This window comes from Labrus bergylta, chromosome 19, assembly GCF_963930695.1.
Source record: "Labrus bergylta chromosome 19, fLabBer1.1, whole genome shotgun sequence".
NCBI classification, from domain to species: domain Eukaryota; kingdom Metazoa; phylum Chordata; class Actinopteri; order Labriformes; family Labridae; genus Labrus; species Labrus bergylta.
This window is the reverse complement of record NC_089213.1, coordinates 4,365,349-4,386,979: the sequence shown is the minus strand read 5'-3', so window position 1 is coordinate 4,386,979 and position 21,631 is coordinate 4,365,349. Positions and strand designations below refer to the sequence as shown.

Genomic DNA, 21,631 nt, shown 5'->3' with positions numbered 1-21,631 from the left:
TGCATTGATATGTTGAAGGGATGGATTTATATATTTCAGTCGCTCTAATTATCAAATGCCTTCCTTTAAAAAGAGATGTAGACTAAAATACAGCTCATTATATGTGTGTATCCTCACAAAGGTTTTGATTTAAGATGTCTGTTTATTTCATAGAAAACCAAAAAGTTGTTATTTGTTACAAAATGATTTCATGATAAGGAGGATGGTTCTAGTATAAGTGTTTGGTATACTATCATGCTGCACAAAGGCTTTTTATGTATTAGCTAAGATCGCTAAGTTCAGATACACATATTCAACATTTACGGCTTGCAGTGTTGTCACCTCTGGGAAAAATAGACGACACAAAACACGCACCAACAGCATACAGATCGAGGAAGGACCATAGCTGACAGCGGTGAGTGTGTGACACAGATCAGCAACAACTCAGGATAAAATCAGGTTTAAAATCGACTCAATCCTGTACTCATCATCACGCATAAACACAGGAAGTTTCAGGAACGCCGCCCGTTGTATTGTTTTGATGTTTTATTATGGCATTGTCGATGTGTTGCCATGGAGATATGTGATGTTGTTGTACAGCTGTTTCTGTGGTGCAGATCATTCAGCTTTTTAGTGAATCAATATTGTATTGTTTGTGCCACTGTGGAGGAACTTGATGCAGTTGTGAAGTGATTATGTTTACTGTTGTGTCGATGTTTTTAGTGTATTTATTTTGTTTCTGAACAAAGAAGCTGTCTCTGTCTCCCCACTCAGAGGAAAAAAAAAAGATGTCTGCTTGCCGTGTGGCCTTTACACTTCTTTTTGTCTGTCACTGTGAATACCGGTAACCCTGAAACCAAACATGCACTGTGACTGTAAATAAGATTAAACACATTTCATGGGTCACCCACTTGATCTTGTAAATATTATCCTCCTTATCTGACATCAACCTGTGCACACTGCCTTCATGTAAATACTGTGAAAACAATCTACCCCATGTTAATGCACCATTCTGTTACATACAGTCTACATTTATTATCATGTTTAGTTTAGTTTATTTGCAAATTTTTATAAAGAAGAGTCAAACAGAAAATGAAAACAAATAAAAAACAAAACACATGGTGGAAACCCATGAAGGCTTATCTCAAAACCTCACCTTTAGAGATTAAAGAAAGTTAAAATAAAATACAGTAAAAATAACAAAGTAAGAATATTTACATACAAACATTGAAAACATAAAAATGTGATCTTTCACACTCCTCACCACCACACTATTGTCTTACTTAGTCTTGTACATGTTAGTCTTTATCTGATTATCTAAATATTTGTTGTTGTACTTTTGTTCATATAGAGCAGTTTATCAAATTTAAAATCCTTTTAAATTTCCTTTTTTTACATTTAGACAACTGTAAGGATTACTAACGATGAACAGGGTGCATGCAAAGGACTGCATCCTGTTGAATAATGACGTGCAAACAACTTCCTATTCTGTCAATGCATTGTTCAAACAGCTGAGCAGTGACTGACTGTCGGGTTAAATATCACCAGAAAACTTCAGATTTGATTCAAAAGGTCACTTTCATTACATGAGGAGTCTGAATTGGGGGATCCTTTATGAATCCGAGTCGTGGTCTGCTTTGTTCAGTGCATGTTTAGACGAGATGTCCTCTGCTGACAGACGCTGCAAAGCAAACCGTGCAGCTTCATGGATTTGAATGACAATAACGACTAAAAGACACTAATATCCATCTCTAAACCTTTCTGTGACTCCGTGTGTTTCATGGTTTTAAAGTGAAAACGTCTAATGTGACATAAAACCATGAATTATGATGACAGGGTGAGCGTGGAGCCTCGACTTGTGGCTCGACGTGGACTCCTTCTGTCATGTGGTTTGTGGGAAAACCCGTATTGGATCTCAGCGGTCACCTGGGCAAAAGGACCTGAAAAAAAAGTGCCAATGAGCTGATTTGACGGACCAGCCTTGTGATACAAATGTTGAGACGATGAATATGACAACCCGAGGAGGTATATAATGACGCATTTAAAGCTAATGGCGAATAAAATGCGTAAAAAAACCCAGTTCGAACGCAGAAATAAGCCCATAAATAAACACATGTATCCGTTTTGAACCACCAAACTCTTGCCAAACGGAGGTGTTTCTCACACGAATGAGATGTAGCAAAGAAAAGACAACATAAAAAAAGAGTTAACAAGCAGCACATTTAACACGTAACAACACGCAGTATCAAGTCCACTCCATATCTTATTGAGCGCATGTCGCAGCCGCAGCTTTGCGCGCACAAACAGCAGCTGTGCGCAGCGGAGCAACAAAAAGGAAAAACCAAGGGCAAAACAAAAACAGCTGAAAAAGGGGATAATCTTCAACCCGGGAATCCAGCTGTACATCAATCAGACTCCAACGATCTGAAACCTTCCCCCCCCTCACCCCCGATCGAGGCGCAGCAGGCTCCGCGTAAAACACCCGGACTGGTTGTTGTTTTTTTTTCTTGGTTTTTTTTTTTTTCCGCACAGACGCAGACGAGCTCCCTCCTGCTCGGCAAGCGGCCTCCATTTTAGCTCCTTTGCCCGGTCGTTGCCTCACGTGTCCTGGACTGTCTTCCTCACATGACCCGTGTGTTTGTCCCCGTGATCACCGCTTCCATCTCCGTAAATCAGTGTCGTTGAATATCGGCGTTTTTTTTACACACCGCCAAAAAAAAAGCTTCATGGATATGCTGGAGCAGAGTCTGGACAGCTCGGCGAGGTGAGAGGCTGCTCGCCCGCTTCCTGCTCAGACATGGCTCCAACCCCGGCCTAAAACCCGTTTTCTCCTTGTAACGCAATGCTCTTGTTTATAACCTGCATGCTCCAGATACTTGTTTTGTTGGATTGTTTTTTTGGGGGGGGGTTTGCCTTGTGGTGGAGTCGGCGGCTTTACAGCTTGCAGAGAGGATGCGTTTATAAACAACATTTAAGAGCAACAAATAAATAAAAAAAATAATTGCGCCCTTTTTTTTTTTTGCAGCTCTGTAACACCACGATTACTGTTTGTTATATTTGACAGGATATGCAAAAGCACAGGAGAGTTTCTGATCATCCTAACATCTTATTGCACTGAGCTGTTTTCTGTTTTTAACCAAAGCAGCTGCATTACTCAAAAGCTTACATTAATTCAGAAGGGGTGGTGTAAGGAGTGAAATATTTATATACTTACCTTAAAGTTAATTTGTTCCTTTGCTGCAAATCAAACTACTCTAACGTCTATTTTTAATTCTCAATGTCAAATAATTGTATTGCATTTGGAAGTTGTGCAGAAAACGTGTTTTTTTGCAGCTTGCACGCTATTTGTGTCACTTTTATTTATGTTGGGTTTTTTGTTCCCTTGCCATCTTTTCCCTAATGTCACCACACGAGGGCGCTCTTACACCCTACACCTTTGCAGGAGACATTGCTCCCCAGGCAGTTTGCAATGAATGATTCATAATGATCATATTTCTGAGAGTTGTTTTTTTTTTACGTTGGGGGTTAAGTTGGAAATGTTGTCATTTGTGTTCTCTTTGTGTTTCCAGTCACGACAAACAGGAAACAGAAGAGGTGGTGCAGCTACAGGAAGGTGGGAGCAGAGTTTCTTCTCATCCTCACAGCTGAAGATAATCATGTTCCTCTTCTCCTAAATTAAAATCTGTGATGCATGTTTATGTTATACGTATTAGAGGATCTTTAACCTAAACTTCTTGCGGTCGTGCATCCTCTTAAATGTGATTCATGTCGTCACTAATCTGAACCGTGCCGACCTGCGTGTTGCAGGAGAGGCGGTGGGGACGGAGGAGCAGACGGCAGTGACCATCACCGGTGTTCCACAGGCTGCGTTCGCTGACCACAATGTGCAGTACCAGTTCCGTACAGATAACAGTGGAGGACAGGTGAGCACCATCACTCTGCAAAAACACAAGTCACACACATAGACTGTAAAGAAGTAGTCTGAGTGATGTCACTGAGGTTTCTGAACCTATAACACCTGACACCTGTCAGTCAGATCATCCAGACCCCCCCCCCCCCTCACTAACTATGCAAAGCTCTAAGCCTTCATATTATCGAAACAGATTAGTTGTATAAAACTTCAACGTGAGCTATCAAGACCGGATCTGTTATTTGAAAGAGGCTGCAAACATGTTGATTACTTCTGTACTTTTTGCAGCCGGCCTCGAGTGGACACTTGAGGAACTGCAGTTTTTTTTTGACTCCTGCAGTGGCCGGAGGTTTAAAGTTTGATCACATTAATCAGTAATCAAGCAAACAACATTAAATAAAATGTATTAGTATTACGTCTTAGCACTAAAACTTTCATCAAACATCGATCATAAAAAAACTTAAATTTCCGCCAAATGTGGTACAAAATGCTTTTTACAGAGATGTGATTGTGCCGAGTCAGGATTTTTAAAGACCCGTCATTCCATCAGCAAAGTGAAGCTTGTGGAGATGAATGTTTGAGAGAACTGGAGCAACGGTTGCCTTAAGAGCACAAACAAAGTGTTTAAACCACACCTTACACACACACACAGTCATAGAGCTACATTTATGGAGGGCATCAGGTTCATAATGGAGAATGTTAACAGGATGTTCAGCAGTACTTTCAGGTGCTGGGAGCTAGCTCGCTGACGTTTAAGTGTTTTAAGTGATAAAGATATTTACTGGCATTTGGCACTATTTTTTTTTAGTATTCTGAGTCACTATTGTCAGAGGGGGTTTAGTTAATAAAAGCTAAAGATCAGGTTTAAGTTCAGTAGGATGATAAAACAATTTTATATTCATAAAAAAAAAAAAATTCCAAGTTCCGTTCACAGACAGTTTTTAAGGTGATTCATTTGAATTGTAATTTAAACCACAAACCTAGAAAAAAAAAACCCCAGAGGAAGAAAAACCGATGTTAACACATGATAACAGGTTCCCACTGAAAGAATGAAACAGTTCAGTTTGTGATGCAAAGACGAGACTGTGGTGCGCACGCCACAGGAGGTGAATGTCAAAAGCTGCGTGTTTAGGTGAACGTGTCTCGTTTTTTGTTGTTGCTCGTTTGTATAAAACATGTGAAGGTCTCCTCTTGTGTGGGGTTTTCATTTTCCACACATGCTCTCTGTGACGCGTCCTCAGGTGACCTACCGCGTGGTTCAGGTTACTGACGATCAGTTAGAAGCGACGGCCGACGGGACCGGAGCGGTGAGCGTCGTCTCTGCGGCGGCGTTTGCCGGAGCCCCTCAGGCGGTGGCTCAGGTGAGACTGAATGCAGCTGTGAGAGTGTGTCGTCATCGGCCTCGTCACATTTATTATTTTATTCTCTCCTGACTCGTCTCCGATACTCCACCTTTTTCCAGGCTGTTATCCAAAATCCGTTCAGCAACGGGGGAAGTCCCGCTGGAGAGGCGGTCGGAGGAGAGACACGTTTTGCGTATTTTCCCGCCACCACAGTCAGCGATGGAACGGCCACGGCCGTGTCGGTGCAGGCCACCGCCGACCAAACCATCACACAGGCTGGAGGTAAAGACATGGCTGTGACTTTGAGGGGGAAAAGGTCAAAACGATGCATTTTTTTTTTATTGATTATAACCTTATTTTGATCATTTTGTTCATTTTAAATGTTCAGGTCAGTTTTACGTGATGATGAGCCCCCCTGAGGTCCTGCAGACGGCGGCCCCTCGCACCATCGCGCCCCGCACACACACCTACACTGCGTGAGTATAACAAAGCGCGTCCTCACACCTTCATCCCTCCCCCCCCCCTCCAGTTACCAAAAATCACCTCAATCTCCCCTCGTCTTCTGCACAAAAATCTCACCTCCACCTCTTCACCCCTTCTTTTGCCCATGTGGATCCGATTTTTTTTTTTCTTTTATCTCCTTCTCCTCCCCTTCTTGGAAATGATTAGCTCTGTCATTGTGTGTACGAAAAAAAAAAAAAACAGTTGCAAAATAAAAACAAAAAGTCAATATCCATCATTTAAAACATCCAACATCTGAAAACCGCACTCTGTCCTACTTACCTGCCATCCCCAGAGACCTCGGTGAAAGCGAGATGTTGCAGCATGGCAGTACAAACTGGTGAGAAGAACTTTCACATACGCCCCCCCCTCCCCCCCCCCCCCCCCCCCCATCCACCCCACCCAGCCCCCATCATGTGTTGTAGAGACAGACGTTCATCTCTGATCAGTCGTTAGCATCCTTGTGTTGTGAAGCTTATGTTAGCAGGTCAAGCTAAGTGGTAGCTTTAGGTTAGCAGTAGCTGTGAGCACTAATAAGACAATCTGAATATGGAAGGTGGGTCTGTGCTGCACCTCCCACCCAACTAATGGTGGAAATGAACATTCCTGCCAACCAGCCTGAACTGAAGTAGCATCAAATATCGACCTTTGTTCAGATACGCTTGACAACAAAAAGTGCTAGTTCAGGTTAAGTCAGATGTTTTATACTTTAAGATCTCCGTTACTTTGATGAGATGAGATTCAACTTTATTGTCATTACACATATACAAGTTTAGAGTAACGAAATGAGGTTTGGCATCTCACCAGAAGTGCAAATAAGCAGAATGGATGGTCAATAGGTTAAAGAAGTACCAAAGCTTTAATAGAAAAACTACACATCTTCTTTCATATTTTGAGAGAGAGAGAGAGAGAGAGAGAGAGAGAGAGAGAGGAGAGAGAGAGAGAGAGAGAGAGAGAGAGAGAGAGAGAGAGAGAGAGAGAGAGAGAGAGAGAGAGAGAGAGAGAGAGAGAGAGAGAGAGAGAGAGAGAGAGAGAGAGAGAGAGAGAGAGAGAGAGAGAGAGAGAGAGAGAGAGAGAGAGAGAGAGAGAGGTCTGACTTGCACAAATATATTGCACAACATATTTGTGTGATTTAGACGGTTCTCTTTGTTGCCGTGGTGATGAAGCCGGGCATAGTTTGACTTTTTTCTTGTGACATGTCTAAGTTTAAAGTTCAGGTGTTGCGACATGTTTTGTTTTTTGTTCAGACTAAAATGAAAGTGTGACATTTTTATTCACGATTAAATCGTCCCGTGTTTCGCTGTCTTTCACAGGAAGGTGGACGGACCTCGAGCGCCCAGAGACGAGCGGCGAAGAGCACAGCACAATGAAGGTATTTTGTTGGGTGTCAAAGGCGTTTTTGAAACATTAGCCCCTTTCAGACCGCGTTGCCGCAAAAGTGCTGCAACAAAGATCGGCTGTCATCACGTCTACATTTATATTGATTCTGAGGCCGTGTAATGCGTCCCAGTCTGTGAGTTGTCGACGCGTTTTGGCGTTTGGGAAGCACGGCACAGACAGACCTGCGCTTCCCCTGCTGGCTCTGCTGATCCCTCTGTTACCACCTCCGAAGTCGTTACAGAGGTGGATCATTTCGTCCTCTGTGATATTTATATCGAAGGTGAAGCGTCACAGGGAAATCTTGAAACGGCGTTCTTCAGGGGGCTCAGCGTTGTCTTTTTGTTTTTAAACGCTAAGCAGTTACATTTTGCACGTTTGTGTACAAACAGCACCCAGACGTTTTCCATTTCTGATGGAATTATACCCTGTTTAAAAACGTTATCTGATAATGACATGTTGGTTTGTTTCTTCTGTCTGTTTTTTTTTTTTCTTTCTGCAGTGGAAAGAAGAAGAAGAGACAAAATCAATAACTGGATTGTGACGCTCTCAAAAATCATCCCTGACTGCAGCGTGGACAGCAGAACCGGAGCGGTGAGTGCTGCGGTGAGATACAACTCAGAATCTTTTTTTCTAAAGCCGACATAATTCTCTCTGTCTTTGTTTTATCGGTTTAATCTGGACCTGAAGATGGCGGTGATTGAAGTCAGAGGCCGCTTTCTTGTCTTTCTTTTTAATTCGTCTCTGCAGAACGCTGACCTCGTCCATTTTTGAATAAATGCACTTTCACCTACTTCATGCCTGCAGCAGTGAAAGTCAGATTGAAACATCAAATGCAACGTCAACAAAGGTCTCCCTGTAGTAGTCAAAATGAGCCTCATTTAAAAGGTGTTTTAGGCTGAGACATATTGTTCCACATGTTACTAAGAGTTTGACTGAAAGCTTGTTTTATAGTTTAGTCACTGAAGAGAAGATCTAAGAGGAAAGTGAGTACCAAAGGATTTGATGAGTCATGAGTAACCCTTTGGTCTTTTTTAAAACGTCGCTGTGCTGTGTTTCTCAGAGTAAAGGAGGCATCCTCTCCAAAGCTTGTGACTACATCCGAGAGCTGCGTCAGAGTAACCAGCGACTGCAGGAGAGTTACAAAGAGGTGGAGCGAGTGGAGATGGACAACGAGCTGCTTAGACAACAGGTCGACTTTCCATTTCCATTTCCATCTAACTCAAAAGAATCTTTGGGCAATTAAAAAAAAAAAAAAAAAGTGCTGGCATTCTGTCATTTCTTAACCAATTTGTTTAACCACTGTTTCTTTTCCTGTTTGTCTAATTATCTCTGATTTATATTTCTAGATTGAGGAACTGAAGAACGATAATGCACTTCTTCGAGCACAGCTGCAGCAGCACGGCGTAGAAGTGAACGGAGATGCGACGCCACAATGATAGTGGACTGGACTCATGTTAACATCACAAACACAATGTTGCACCCTCCCACCCACCTGAACAATACAAAACCAGGAAAAGGAATAAGAACAAGAGACAATTTCTGTCTGAAATTGGACCACAAAAAAACACACACAGCTTGTGAAAAAAAAAAAAAAAAAAACTGAAGGACTACAAACTGAAAACGCCTCCTCCACCTGTTTCAGCCGTTTGAAGGCTGGATGCTAACTGTGTAGCTAACCGAAACCTCTCACCTCTGCTTCAAGGAAATCAACCTCTCCACAGCACCACCACGCTTGCACCAAACTTTCTTTTTACTTTAAATTATGAACCTTCCACAAGGAATTTACTTTTTGAATGATTTCCCCTTTTTTTTTATTGTCCTGCAAAGTCCTGCTTCTTCCTTTTTTGTTTTAGTTGACATTTGCTGTGTTTTAAACTACTAAATGTGACATGAATGATAGCTCCAATTTCCTTTTAATTTATTAGTCTGTCAGGAATGTGAACGTGGAAAGGAAAAGCTGATCTCTGAATTGACTCGAACACATATTATCTTGGGAATATCTTGCTATTAATGTCAGTGGATCATGTGTATATATAGTTAATCTATGTGCAGTTTGAGGTAACCCTTCAACACTGACACCCCCAAGCACTAGGCAGAACTCAAAAAAGAAATAAACGTAATCCTTTTGAGAAAGTCAGAATAAAAGCATCTTTGATAGCAAAGGCTTGGAGGTTTAATTTTTTTTTAGTGCAAGGCCTTAATAGAAGCCTGATGGAGAATCTAGGTGTTGATATAGCTCAGGTAAATGGGATAGTGCACTGGCAAGTGGTTCCCAGACTCAATGAAGTCTTTGCAAATAGAGGCCTGATCTCTGTCGTGTCCCCATTAGGTGCAATGTAAAGATAAATGAGAGTATGGAGATGATTTTCAATGCGTGCATCATTTCTAAATGGGCATTAAAATAATGTTTATATATCTGCTTGAAAGGTCACTGGTGTAGTGCACTGAAAGAGAGGTTCATTCATAAGAGGTCTTAGTTTTGAGACCGGCCTGTGTTCGGCTCACAATGTCCTGCTGCATTTTTAGTGGCTTTTTTGCAATATTTCCTATTTCTTGAACACTTTGGGAACCCTTGCTGGTGACAGAAGACCTTAAAAACTACAACCCGGGGTCTTGATGAGTACATGTGCTGAAACTCTTTTGGATGCAAGTGATGATAACTAACCAGCTTTTGTCTACACTGAAAAGTCACCACAGCATGGAAATATAACCACTGGCATGACTAATTCTGATACTACAATAAAACAGAAGTGTTTATACCCGAGTTTGGTTTAAGGATTTGCCTTCATTTTGACACCTTGGAGGTCAAATTAATTCGTTCTAATTATTTTATTATTTTGTATTATTATTATTATTTTTATTTATTTATTATTATTATTATTATTCATAATTAAAATTCGTTTTATTTTTTCCTTTTTATCATTTTCAAAGTATCGTGACACCTAAGCTAACTCGAATAATATTATATTCTGTGCATTACTCCCCAAATGAACCGATGTCACGGACGTCGCCTCAATATCTTAATAATTTAAAGTTGACCGTTTTGTCGCTTCGTTGCCTGGTGACGGCTCGAGCTGTTGCCATGGCAAAACCTGACAAGGGAAGCAGCACGCGCCATCTAACTGAACGTTCTAGAATTCCGGTGAGTAAAATGAGATCATTGAGATCCTAAACTCGTCATTGTGTGTGGTTTTCGTAAGCAGCAGTAATGACTTATATTAGACGGGATGCTGCGTGTTTTGGGAGTTTTGGGGCTTTCTGCAACACTTTACGGCCTTGTCACTTGGAGCCGTTTTATGACAACAGTGTTCCCTAATGATGCTGTGAAGAAACCTTTGTTGTGTATGATGTCTATCCCCTGTTGATGTTTTCAATAGGTACATATTTCTATTTAAGAGTTTAACCTAAACTGGCTGTGTCCTACTTGCAGACTTCTAAAAGCCTGTCGATTAAAAAAATGCTGAATTTAGATTATATTTAAATGCTTAACTTGCAGAAATACATGAATTGGTAGTGTTGTTTGGCCCTGAAACGTTGCCAGGTTGCCTAATTCATTTAAACTAAGACAGTGTGCATTACTTTTCTATGCATCATCTTGTGAAATAGTTGTGCAGAGTATTTATTTTTCACAATTTCAAGTAAAAACAAAAGAAACTATATGCTACATTGGTATGTAAAGACGGAGCGTGCCTGTGTTCCCACATTTCCGTTTTCGTAAATGTGTATCAGTTAGGGTAACTTACACTAACCCTTACCCTACACTCTGGAAACATAGGGCTGACCCCGTAAAGACTAGAAAAAAAGCGAAAGCAAAAAGTGTATTCATCCTCGGGAGGTGATGATAGGTGGTGATAATGCACTTTAGCACCAGTCAGTTGCCTTTAATGACAAGATAAGAAGAAGACAAAGTATAAAGTTTGCTTTTATACTGCCAGATAGTGAGGTGAAATGCAAATATGGCACCAGAACGTGTGTTTTCTTACATGGAGGACTAATAGGAATAACACAAACCTCAGTGTTGTGCTGACACATGAAAGTATGACGCCATCAAAACTGAATCAGTATTAGATTAATGGAAGTTTCGTTGCCCGTATCTATTTGTGCTGCATGCTACTGTAGCCCAGTTGGACTTGTACAATAGATATTTGTGTTTGTGTGCTATGAAAACCAATGCTATCTTTTAGCTTCTGCAAGAGTGTCGCTGAAAAATCCATTGATTGGGCTTGAGTGCATGTTTCTCCAACAGAAAGGATGTCTGCACTTCCTGCAAAGCCTGGCCTGCACCACAGTGTGTCAGAGTGGTGCAGCAACAACCAGCAGCTGTCCGCCACAGCCCAACATGAGCGGCACGTTTCTAATGTGATCCGGCAGGAAGGGAGGTCACTACGCAACGAGACCAACTGTAAGGTGGGCTGTTGTTTGTGAGGACCAGAAACTTGAACTGTTTGTTTCCCACTCGACATAAAGATTATTCAAAAGAGCATGCATTTTATCAGCCGCATTTCCTGACACCTTTCCTCTGTAGACAACCTGGGATGAAAGCGATACTTCTCGCCGGCTGAGTGACAGGGCCTGGGATGTTGCCCGATGGAAAGATGTGTTAGAAGCCTGCGCACAGAAAGTGGATGAAGAGATGGAGGCCTTGACCCTGGTGATTTGCCCAAAACTCTTAAATAGACGTTTTATGTTACTTACAAAGATGTATTTCTTCTTTTAAATGTCACACCTATATACACTTTTTAAAATCATGTGTGGGTGTATTTATGTGTTCCTCCAAGATTAAATGTCAATAATCTTGACATCTTTTTTGTTTCAAATGTGAAGAAAAGTGGCTGCTCTTCCATAGATAATGACCATGCTTGACTTCGGCCTTGACGTGTGTTGTGTCAGTCTAAAGAGCAAGTGGAGCAGGCCTTGGCTGCGACCGCCGTTCCTCTGGAGGTAACCGGTGAATGCTTGACACTGAGGGACGGGCGTCGAGGGTACGAGCTCGTCACCGACCCTGTAGACGAGCAGCTGAAGAAAGAAGCCGAGCTGATCGAGAGAGTGCAGCGAGTTCTGCAGCAGCACATAGAAAAGTCCTTTGAGCAGCTGTGGTGAGAGATGTTATTGTGTGACGCTCAAATGACTAGTTGAACAGTTTTTCACGATCTCTGACCGGCTTTCTTTGTTCATAAAGTGTTTTGCAGGAGGCTCGGCACCAGCTGACTGCTGACCTCCAGAACAAGATGGACGCCCTGGACATTGATATGTCCTGCCTGTCACTTACAATCAAGTCACCTCAAATCTCACTGAAGCCTAACCCCACTCGCATACCATCAGGGTAATCTTTGGAAGAAGGTGTAGTCACAGTTTTACAACTTAATAAAAGGAAGAGGACCCCGGTGAAGAATGAAAATTATTTATTTCAACTAAAGGCTAAACAAAAATCTACTTATTTTATTCCAAAACTGTGAATAAAAGAAGGTCCACTTCGAAAATAAAACTGTAAGAGAACAAGACAAGAGACGACAGACACAAGGCAAGAATTACTAAATAAAACAGGAAACACTCAAGACAAGACTAGGGAATAGAAAAGTTCTCAGAAAGGAACATTCAGAAACACGAGGAATGAAACACAAAGAACTATCAAGACTGTAAATAATAATCAAACCAAGATTATACATGACAGGTGTACACATCATAACAGAGACGTTTTTACACTTATTTCAACGGCTATAAAAAGCGTCTAATTGCACCATAAACCCTGATATCAAAACTGACAGCTTCTTTTCTCTCTTCATCCGTCTAACTCATTTTGTCAAACACAGGAATGTCTTTGTTGTCGTTGTTGTAGTTCTTCAACCCCTCAAGAGTGGGTCCAGTTCAGCCAGATGAATGTGGCTCGTGCCCAGGAGGCCATGCAGGTGTCGCAGCAGATGAGGGAGGACATGAATCTAACCAGAGCCCAGGTGTGTGTGTGTGTGTGTGTGTGTGTGTGTGTGTGTGTGTGTGTGTGTGTGTGTGTGTGTGTGTGTGTGTGTGTGTGTGTGTGTGTGTGTGTGTGTGTGTGTGTGTGTGTGTGTGTGTGTGTGTGTGTGTGTGTGTGTGTGTGTGTGTGTGATGTGCACCTGCATGTATACTGAATGTAGTGCAAATACACGGCATACTCCCTGCAGAGTTGATACTGCATCTGAATTATTCCACAAATCCACACTGCATGAGAATATCAAAGGAGTGGATCTTAAAGTTTTTTTTTTTAATTCATGTTTTTATGCTTTAGTTTTCCTGTGTGGTAATATAAGCATCAGTCTTACTTTCATTTGTTCTGTGCTCAACTTACAACAAATATGCATTTTTTTTTTTAAATCGGTTTCTTAGCTGCAGAATGAGTTGGACAATCAGCGCCGGGCCACAGAGTTTGCTCTCCGTAAGCGTAATCACCACGAAGAGCAGGCCTGTGATGAGCTCAAGTGGCAAATAAAAAATGTAAGATGTCTTGTATCTAAAAGTGATGCTTATCTTTTTGATTGCAGGTTACATTTTTCTGAGTTTTTAAGTGTAATCGAGCTATTGGTTATTATGTGTAAGACATTATGTATTTTTAAAGTATTCCTTTTTGTACACCTGCCTGTAGACTGAAGATGAAATGGCAGAAATGGAGAGCGACATCCACGGGCTGGATGCAGATCTGCAGGCGAAGACGGCCTCCCTTAAACTGGCTCACACCCGACTGGAGAACAGGACCAACAGACCTGGCATGGACCTCTGCAGAGATGAGGTCTGAATAAAGAACACGTCGTCCAAATAAATCAAACCATATGGCACTGTGATGGAAGAAACCAGCATGGTTTGGATATCCTTTTTGAGATACAGTACTGGTTTATTTTTTTCCTTCTTGTTGGCTTGCAGGTGCAGCACGGCCTTGTGAACGAGGTCCGCCAGCTGGAGGCCACAATCATGGGTCTGAAACAGAAACTCTCCGAGACTCAGTGAGTGACGGATTTTTTCTACTTTGATAACAGTGAAGTTTAAAGTTTATGATTTTTATTGAGAAGTTCCTTTGCAAAAAAAATACAACCGGACAGGCAAACCAGATTGCAAATCAAGGGGAGTCCAACATGGCCTACAGGTTATGAAACAGACTGAAATTAAGACTAAAGCCCCTATGTGACCTACAAACATTAAATGAGACCATCAGTGAAAAGATTATTTCTAAACAGTTGTTTTATGTAGGTAAAGTTCATCCCTGCTACAGGGCAGGTGTCAGATGAGGCGGTTGACATTTTCCATGCCAAAGATCCTTTGTGAGTTGCACATCAGAAAACTCTCCTCACAACCTTACAGGACAAGATCAGCAAAGAGATAAATCGTCACGCTCTGTCCACAGGGGGCGCCAAAATCGATGCAAAGTGAAAGTTCCTCATAGGAGCTTAAATATAAACAAATTAGGATTCTCTCATTCAGAGACAATAAAGTTGAAAAACATATTTCTGTCTCTGTCCAACATATGAACTAAATATGGTTACTGCTTAGATTCCAGGGAATAAAAACAATAACAACTCATAGAGGTAAATATCAGGTGGTGCATACAGGCCTGCAGATTGTAAGTGACAAAAAATTGGTACCGTGTGTATTTTTTAAAATCATGATAGAAATCCCTCTTAAACACTCATCCTCTTCTCCAACAGAAACTCTCTGCAGAAGATGAAGCTCCATCATGGTCGCATGCTGCAGGATCTTTCCAGAAAACAGGAAGCTCTGTCTCTGGAGCAGCGAAGCATGAACACGCGTACTCGCCTCTCGTCCGCCTCTATCTCTGATAAAACCCCGGTGCTGCTGGTTCCTCTTACAAACTCCAGTGGGAGGAGCAACCTGCAGCTGCTGGCCCAGTAAGACAAGGGTAACCAGTTCTCAAAAAGAAGGGGTGTATCTCAAACTAATTATATATCATTTAATCATCATTTTAGTTAATCGTTTCGAAGCATACAGTCAGCAACAAGCTCTTATGCTCTTGCGATGCATTCACTTCTGAAACCTCAAACATCCCCATTAGTTGTGAAGAAAAAACTTTTCCTGTATTTTATTTATTTATTTCAACAAGGATGATCTCTTCTTTAAAAAACACTTTCTTTACCTGTCTTCAGGTGTGGTGGATGGATTGCCTTTAAGTGCTCTGTGAGGTGATCATTTCTGTACTCTATCGTCTAGATAAATTTAACTAAAATAACATCCAGATTATGTTTAAAATACTGATTATCCACTTGTTTCCTCCTAACTTTATCAGAACTGAAGTCATGAAGGCATTTCTGGTAGGCTTGAGCACGAGCATGAAACCAAAACAAACTGCTGCTCTACTATCCTGAAGCCTCCGCTCTCCTCCAGCAACACACCTCCAACCTCTCTCCACTCACGTTCACACGAAGGAGTTATCAATTAGAACGCACTATAATTAAGCATAATTTAACGCAAGGACAAAAATGTCCTTTTTTGCTCGAGCAGCAACTACCTGTGGCCTGCATTGTTGTAATAGCGGGCTAATGTTAGCACACTTTGGTCAGCATGGAGCTTCATATTGCACATGAATTGACACGGAATGACCGTGATATAAAGAGCCTTAGGTGACATCCAAATAAGCAGTGAGTCTGTTCTTCTTCTTTTCTCTAGTCCTTTACTAAAACAGCTTCATACACAAGGCCGTCCCGTCCATGTAAACACGGCTCTGACTACAACACATCCAGCGAGACTCGAGCTTCTCACTCATTGTAGACTCATAACTCAGAGAGACATTTACAGAGCATATATTTGATTTCTGCTGTATTTATGTGTAAAATGTTGCTCATTCGTCCTCTTTTTTCAATTGAGTGATCGTGTAAAAGAAAGAATCCCGAGTTTAAGTGCTCAGGTTCACGCTTGTTGAGGTCATTACTTTTATTGAACGTTTACTTTCATGGTTTTCGTTTGGCCTCTTATAGTGTTTGATCAGCTGACTCCTTTGTTGGTGCATGAAAACAACGGTGATAATGACCTGAACTTTGACTCGCACAGTATGTGTGGTTTAGATCAAACAAATCTGATAAACAAGCATACAACACGCTCCCTCACACAATTAACCCCCTGAAATCTCACCGGCCTCAGTTTTGGCCAATGTTTTTGTTAGTTTTCTGTGTTTTTTTTTTAAAGAGACTTTCAAAATAAAAATAAAGTGTTTTCATGAAAGTTTTTGTTGCTTCTTTGTCTCTGAGAGATTTCAAAGTCAGTTTTTCTCAGAGAGGATGTTTTACAGTCTGTTCAGAGAAAAAAATCTTGTCACCTTTCCACCACCTTCAATAAATCACAGTTATGTACATATGAAAGCTTGTCTGTGGACACATTTATTAACATACTTACTTACCTGATCTGCGTTGTACTGACTGTGTGAGCCAGGTTACCACAACTGAAAGACTCTCAACTGAAAGACTCGTTAGGATCAATTCATGGAAAATATATTGTTGAAACACTGTCCATTTGTCCTGTAATTACAACCGCATTACATATCAAGGAATCGACCTCTGATGGGTCATCGTTGAGATCTAAAGAGTCTCCTCTTTGTGAAAACGTTGACTTGTTAAAGAGGCTTCGTTGACATTTTTATACTAACAAGTAAAAAAATGTTGTGGAAAAAAAAAAAGTGAAAGAAGTTGCTTATACTATTAAAGATTATCCCCATTTCCCACCTTCTCAAACAGACCCATGTGTTCTTAATGAAACATCTGTGCTGTGCTTTGGTCAAAATATAACATGAATCAAGCACCAGAGGAGGTTTGTGACCCTGTATAAACCAGCTCTCTCAGAAAGCTCCGTTTTGGTGTGTGTGTCTCTTTAAATGCAATAACCCCCCCCCCCCCCCGAGTTTTCCCAGTAGACATCACTCCTCTGTAGGGAGAATAAAAATGGCCGACCTGCGCAAAGGTTTTGTTCTAGGCAGGGGGTGGAGTCCATGGGTGGAGATACCAGGGGAGGGGAGGGTATTTTTTCAACAGAATCCCACTGTGACATCACAAGGAGAGCACATTTGAAACAGAGCATTTTTCTCTGTGTTGTAAGACTTATGCCGACCACAAACAAAGGACTGGATGGGTTTATTTCACATTTTGTGGGTCGGTAGACACTCAGGTTACACAAATATATGTTCAACAACACTGTAGAAGTGGATTCTTCATAATATGTCCCCTTTAATAAAACCTACACATCATCAGCCAAGTTTGCAACCTTTCAAACAAACCTGTGAGCCATGAAACGTCACTCTTTTCATTTTCAAAGTTTGTAAAAAAAAAAGTTCCAAGTAGTGATGCAGTGATATTTGGCAGGTAAATCCGTTTAGCAGGCCTTTCCTTTTTTCATTAAAACATCGATATTTAGCTGCAGGGAATCGAAAGCTCTACCAAACAAGTCAGGACAACCATATATTGTAACTGTATCTGTTCACACACATTTGTTTATAACAAGGAGTCAATACTCTGATCAAACATCTAGCAGCCATGTTTTGACTGCTAGTCTCTTCTTGGTACTTGGTTTCTTGGTATCTGTTTTTCTGCCTCTTCAACAAGTTGTCGTGATTTTCTGCTCCATTTACTCCACCAAAAGCATTTTGCATGGCACACCCACGTCCTGTCTCACAACAACTTACACACACACACACTAAAAAACTCAATCTCCACCATAAAACTGCCTTCGTGCCACAAAACAAGTCACAGTTTGTCAAAGCCCAGCCCATCCCATCCTCGCATCGACCATCAACTTCTGCACATTTATGACTTAACTGCCCGGCTCTCCAGTTCATTTAAACAGCCTCGGTCTTAAAGGTATGGCCATGTGTTTCCTGACGCGCTGATTATTCTGAATCATTTCACTTAAGGGCCCAGATGCTACCTGTCTGTTGTCCTCCTCTGAGAGGGCAATTAAGGCAGACTGGTGCCGGCTAAATGCCTCCTACTTCTGCATGAGTGGATGCATCTTTTTATCTGCTTCTCTGTCATGATGTCGTATGTGCCTAGCCCACTTCGGCCAACGCCTCTTTTTTTCTCCGTCACCTGTGTGAGAGATGTTTCCTATGACTCAGAGCTCAGTCTGAACATGACAAAGGTAGAAACTCGTCCCTACAGCAGCTTCTGTTTCAGATTGGAAAAGGAATTTTCTGCAACAAATAGAGAGTCTTACTTTTGACAGTTATGGGTTATAACTGGACTGTACTCAAGGACAACTATGTCCATAAATATTTGTGAAGTCAGACTTTTTTGTCGCCTGTTTGGTCAATGATTTCCTGCCAGTTTGACCTTGGTTGAAGACTTATCCTTGCCATGGTAAATCGGAGGCAGCGCTTCCTATTTGCTGGACTTCCAATGCCTCTCAGCAACGTCCATGGCCTAAACTGAAGAAATGCAAGTGTCTTTGGAGGATTGGATCGCTCTCTCCGTCTACAGCTTCACCTTTCTGTTGGGCCTGCCTGCTAACATTCTGGTCCTATTCGTGTATGTGCGCAAGGCCCGCAAGCATGGCGCCACACCCAATGTGGTCTACGCCCTCAACCTGTGCCTGGCCAACCTTGCGCTCGTGGCCTGGTTGCCCGTCAAGGCTGTGGAGACCTTGCTTCAGTACTGGACCCTTCCTGCACTTGTCTGCCCAATCTACAACTTCTTCCTCTTCTCCTCGCTGTACGGCAGCTGCCTCTTCATCACCGCTGTGACAGTTGGACGCTACCTCAGCATCGCTTTCCCGATTATCTACAAGCGGTATCGGCGCGCTAGTATCTCCTGCTTCATCGCCACTGCCTTGTGGGTCTTCGTGCTCCTCCACCTCAGTATCAGCCTGTTTGCTGAAGGAGGGGCTAACTTTGTCTCCATTGAGGGTGACACCTCAGTCTGTTATGATCACTTCAACACCTCACAGCTGGCTATTCTGCTGCCTCTACGCCTCGAGATGGCCATCGTTTTGTTCATTGTGCCACTTATTCTGACGTCCTTCTGCACCTTACGCTGTGTTACTCTGGTGTGGCGCTCAAACTTGCGCCCTATTGGGAAGAGAAGAGTTCTGACTGTTGCCCTGTCTACGCTGGCTGTGTTTGTGGTGTGCTATGCGCCCTACAATGCCACACACTTTGTAGGGTTTGTGTTGAATGAAAATGTTGAGTGGAGGGTATACGCTATGTTGACAAGCTCCTGTAATGTTTTCCTGGAGCCGGTCATCATGCTGATGCTGTCGCCGGCAGTGTCGCGGGGAATCATGGGAAAAATCTGTGGACGGCAGAGTCAATACAGCCGGAGGGAAGGATGGAGGCATCAACATTATAGTGCCAATGGTGCAGCAAATAAAAGGGCACCACCTACAGTATCTGACAGGAGCCAGGCGGGGACTGATGTAATAAAGTAAGTCAAGAGTGAGGTCAAACATAGTGGAGACCCCAGGGATTTCTGGGAAAAATCATCATCAAGGACCGTCTGGTGGAAGACAACCATCCTTTGTGTCTGCCAATGAAAATATAGTGCCTACTTCTACCTGGCTCACACACATCCTTTCCATGGAAGTAAAAAAACTTGATCCAAATCCACTCCATCAATTGAGTCTAAAGAAATAAGACAGTAATATCCAATGGTGACTTCAAACGCAGTTATTCCTGATAGTTTTGTCACAAACTGGGATGAATGGTAGAAGGTGTTGTCAACTCAACTGTAACAAGGGACTAAAAACAGACCTGATAATAGATTGCTTCAGACCAAGGACCCCAACTGTACACCATTAATGGAAGAAGTGTTCTTTTTGGAGTCTAATTTTTCAACCACTCTATAATGAACTTGACATCAGACTTTTGGTTTCATTACAGATTCTCCAACCATGATAGAGGAATACATTTAACATACAATGAGTTATATTCTCTGCCTTGTAAGTGTTTTCTATGTTTTCCCCTCTAATTAGACCAGATATCAGCATTCATGACTGCATTTGGACAGAGCTCAACCATGTGGCTCGCTGCCACATCTAAATGCGACAGATGTTTACCTGCAAGCTTTACTGGCCTTGACAAGTCAATACATGTCTACTTCAACGTAAATAAAGTAATAATCATGCACTTGAATTAATATCTGCTTGTGCAGTAGTTCACAAGTTAATAGGCTATTTCAATAAACTGTTTAATTTGAACGTGCTCTTCAATGTCCATCAATATAACATGAAATGTTTTCTGAAAAATGTCTATTCTCTTTTAAGAATAAAAAGAGTAAAAATACTTTGCAAGTTTTTTTCTTCATTTTAGCTTCACACCCACACCTGCACACCTCACCCAAACAGACTCACACACTTACCGAACAAACACACACACTTGTGTTTGCCAGCTTACTCTAAAAAGACTTAGTAGTAGCCAATATTTTAAAGAAATGCTTACAGCGACTTCACCTTTTCAGAAAACTCAGTGGCCTTGGTATTGTTGATTAAAAAAAAACTCCTCATACTCATTTATGACGAAAATGAAGACATTAAAACACTGTTTATGCGTTTGATTGCAGAGATTTTGTGAAGGTGAAAATAGGTTGTCCTTGAAACTTGCTTTATGTGAGAATTAAATCGAATATCTTGATCAAATATAACTCCTAAATTCCTAACAGTGGTGCTAGATGCCAGGCTGATGCTATGAAAGACAGTTATATCATTAGAAAAAGTCTTTTTTTTTTAGGGCCAAGCACAATAACTTCAGTCTTGTCTGAGTTAAGCAGCAAAACATTTCTAGTCATCAGGGTCCCATCAGGGTCTTTAGGGACAGGGGTTGCATATTAGCCATGGCTAGAAACCTGTATACATGGCATCTACTTTGTATTTTACATATGACATAATTTCACGGCATGTGTCCCTGTTAAATAAACAATTAAGAAATAAAATAATGTCCATAAGGCATGCTTCCAGTTTACATAACTGATTGGTGTCATCTGGCATTGATACGTAGAGTATCATCTGCATAACAGTGACAAGTGATGGAATGTTTCCTCATAATATTACATGGTGATTAGATTAATCCCCAGCAGGAAAAATCATCACACAACGACAGTAGAATCAAAATACACAACAAGTAAATGGAAGCATATATCATTTAAAAAGAATCGGTCCAAGCACAGAACCTTGTGGAACTCCATGGATAACTTTGTGTGTATAGAAGACTATGACCATGTTCAAACTGAGATTTATGGTAAAGACAGAGAAAGAGTAAAATAGATGAAAATCATGTGAGTCCCAAGATTAGTATGTTATGTTTTTCTTTGTTTAACTTGGCCATATTGCATTTAAAAAACAGGTTTATTGAACAGTGTTGGTCAGTAGGTCAGTCCATCTCTTCACTGACCTGCTGTATAAAAACGTGTCTAAACACATGCACGTGAACCACTTCATAAACATGTCTGGTCTTAATGTGTCTTTAATGTTCAACCTCAGCTAGTAAAGATCATCCAGGGATCATTTGGCAGCACCCTGAACACTAATCGCACGTTTGCTGTTAAAGTTGGAGTGCGTACAGACA

At 41.5% G+C, this 21,631-nt stretch overlaps 3 protein-coding genes across 7 annotated transcripts; all 3 read left to right on the top strand.

The window, feature by feature from the left end:
* Window positions 1-2,262: 2,262 nt before the first annotated feature.
* Window positions 2,263-9,877, top strand: usf2 (upstream transcription factor 2, c-fos interacting). 5 transcript variants are annotated; one of them, XR_002278243.3, is made up of 11 exons: window positions 2,263-2,743; window positions 3,549-3,592; window positions 3,787-3,902; window positions 5,131-5,250; window positions 5,352-5,514; window positions 5,621-5,708; window positions 6,029-6,073; window positions 7,047-7,105; window positions 7,613-7,704; window positions 7,801-8,096; window positions 8,174-8,302. XR_002278243.3 is itself a non-coding variant. In XM_029278974.2 (11 exons), exons 1-11 carry the CDS (start codon window positions 2,706-2,708, stop codon window positions 8,547-8,549), a joined length of 984 nt encoding a protein of 327 aa, XP_029134807.1. In that variant the 5' UTR covers window positions 2,265-2,705; the 3' UTR covers window positions 8,550-9,877. The 5 variants fall into 5 exon arrangements, 4 of the variants coding, with proteins under 4 accessions (XP_029134807.1, XP_029134808.1, XP_020497911.1 ...); XM_029278974.2 differs by lacking the exon at window positions 7,801-8,096 and adding an exon at window positions 8,460-9,877 and having other exon boundaries at window positions 2,265-2,743; XM_020642255.3 differs by lacking the exon at window positions 7,801-8,096 and adding an exon at window positions 8,460-9,877 and having other exon boundaries at window positions 2,266-2,743; window positions 7,613-7,716.
* A 105-nt stretch (window positions 9,878-9,982) lies between these two features.
* On the top strand, window positions 9,983-16,534 carry tekt2 (tektin 2 (testicular)). The gene is made up of 10 exons (XM_065948007.1): window positions 9,983-10,255; window positions 11,360-11,520; window positions 11,639-11,764; window positions 12,004-12,209; window positions 12,293-12,436; window positions 12,950-13,064; window positions 13,474-13,581; window positions 13,730-13,873; window positions 14,005-14,084; window positions 14,784-16,534. Exons 2-10 carry the CDS (start codon window positions 11,365-11,367, stop codon window positions 14,986-14,988), a joined length of 1,284 nt encoding a protein of 427 aa, XP_065804079.1. The 5' UTR covers window positions 9,983-10,255; window positions 11,360-11,364; the 3' UTR covers window positions 14,989-16,534.
* Window positions 16,535-16,988: 454 nt separating this feature from the next.
* Window positions 16,989-20,353, top strand: si:dkey-211g8.9 (free fatty acid receptor 3). The gene has a single exon (XM_065947803.1). The coding sequence runs from the start codon at window positions 18,511-18,513 to the stop codon at window positions 19,498-19,500; it is 990 nt and encodes a 329-aa protein (XP_065803875.1). The 5' UTR covers window positions 16,989-18,510; the 3' UTR covers window positions 19,501-20,353.
* Window positions 20,354-21,631: the final 1,278 nt, after the last annotated feature.

Bases quoted from the DNA above. Each gene is read 5' to 3' on its own strand.
- usf2 (XM_020642255.3), top strand. From the start codon at position 2,706: ATGGATATGCTGGAGCAGAGTCTGGACAGCTCGGCGAG. The intron at 5,515-5,620 runs GTAAAGACATGG...TTAAATGTTCAG, and splicing joins AACCATCACACAGGCTGGAG to GTCAGTTTTACGTGATGATG. The intron at 8,303-8,459 runs GTCGACTTTCCA...TTATATTTCTAG, and splicing joins ACGAGCTGCTTAGACAACAG to ATTGAGGAACTGAAGAACGA.
- tekt2 (XM_065948007.1), top strand. From the start codon at position 11,365: ATGTCTGCACTTCCTGCAAAGCCTGGCCTGCACCACAGTGTGTCAGAG. The intron at 11,765-12,003 runs GTGATTTGCCCA...GTGTTGTGTCAG, and splicing joins AGATGGAGGCCTTGACCCTG to TCTAAAGAGCAAGTGGAGCA. The intron at 14,085-14,783 runs GTGAGTGACGGA...CTTCTCCAACAG, and splicing joins CAGAAACTCTCCGAGACTCA to AAACTCTCTGCAGAAGATGA.
- si:dkey-211g8.9 (XM_065947803.1), top strand. From the start codon at position 18,511: ATGCAAGTGTCTTTGGAGGATTGGATCGCTCTCTCCGTCTACAGCTTC.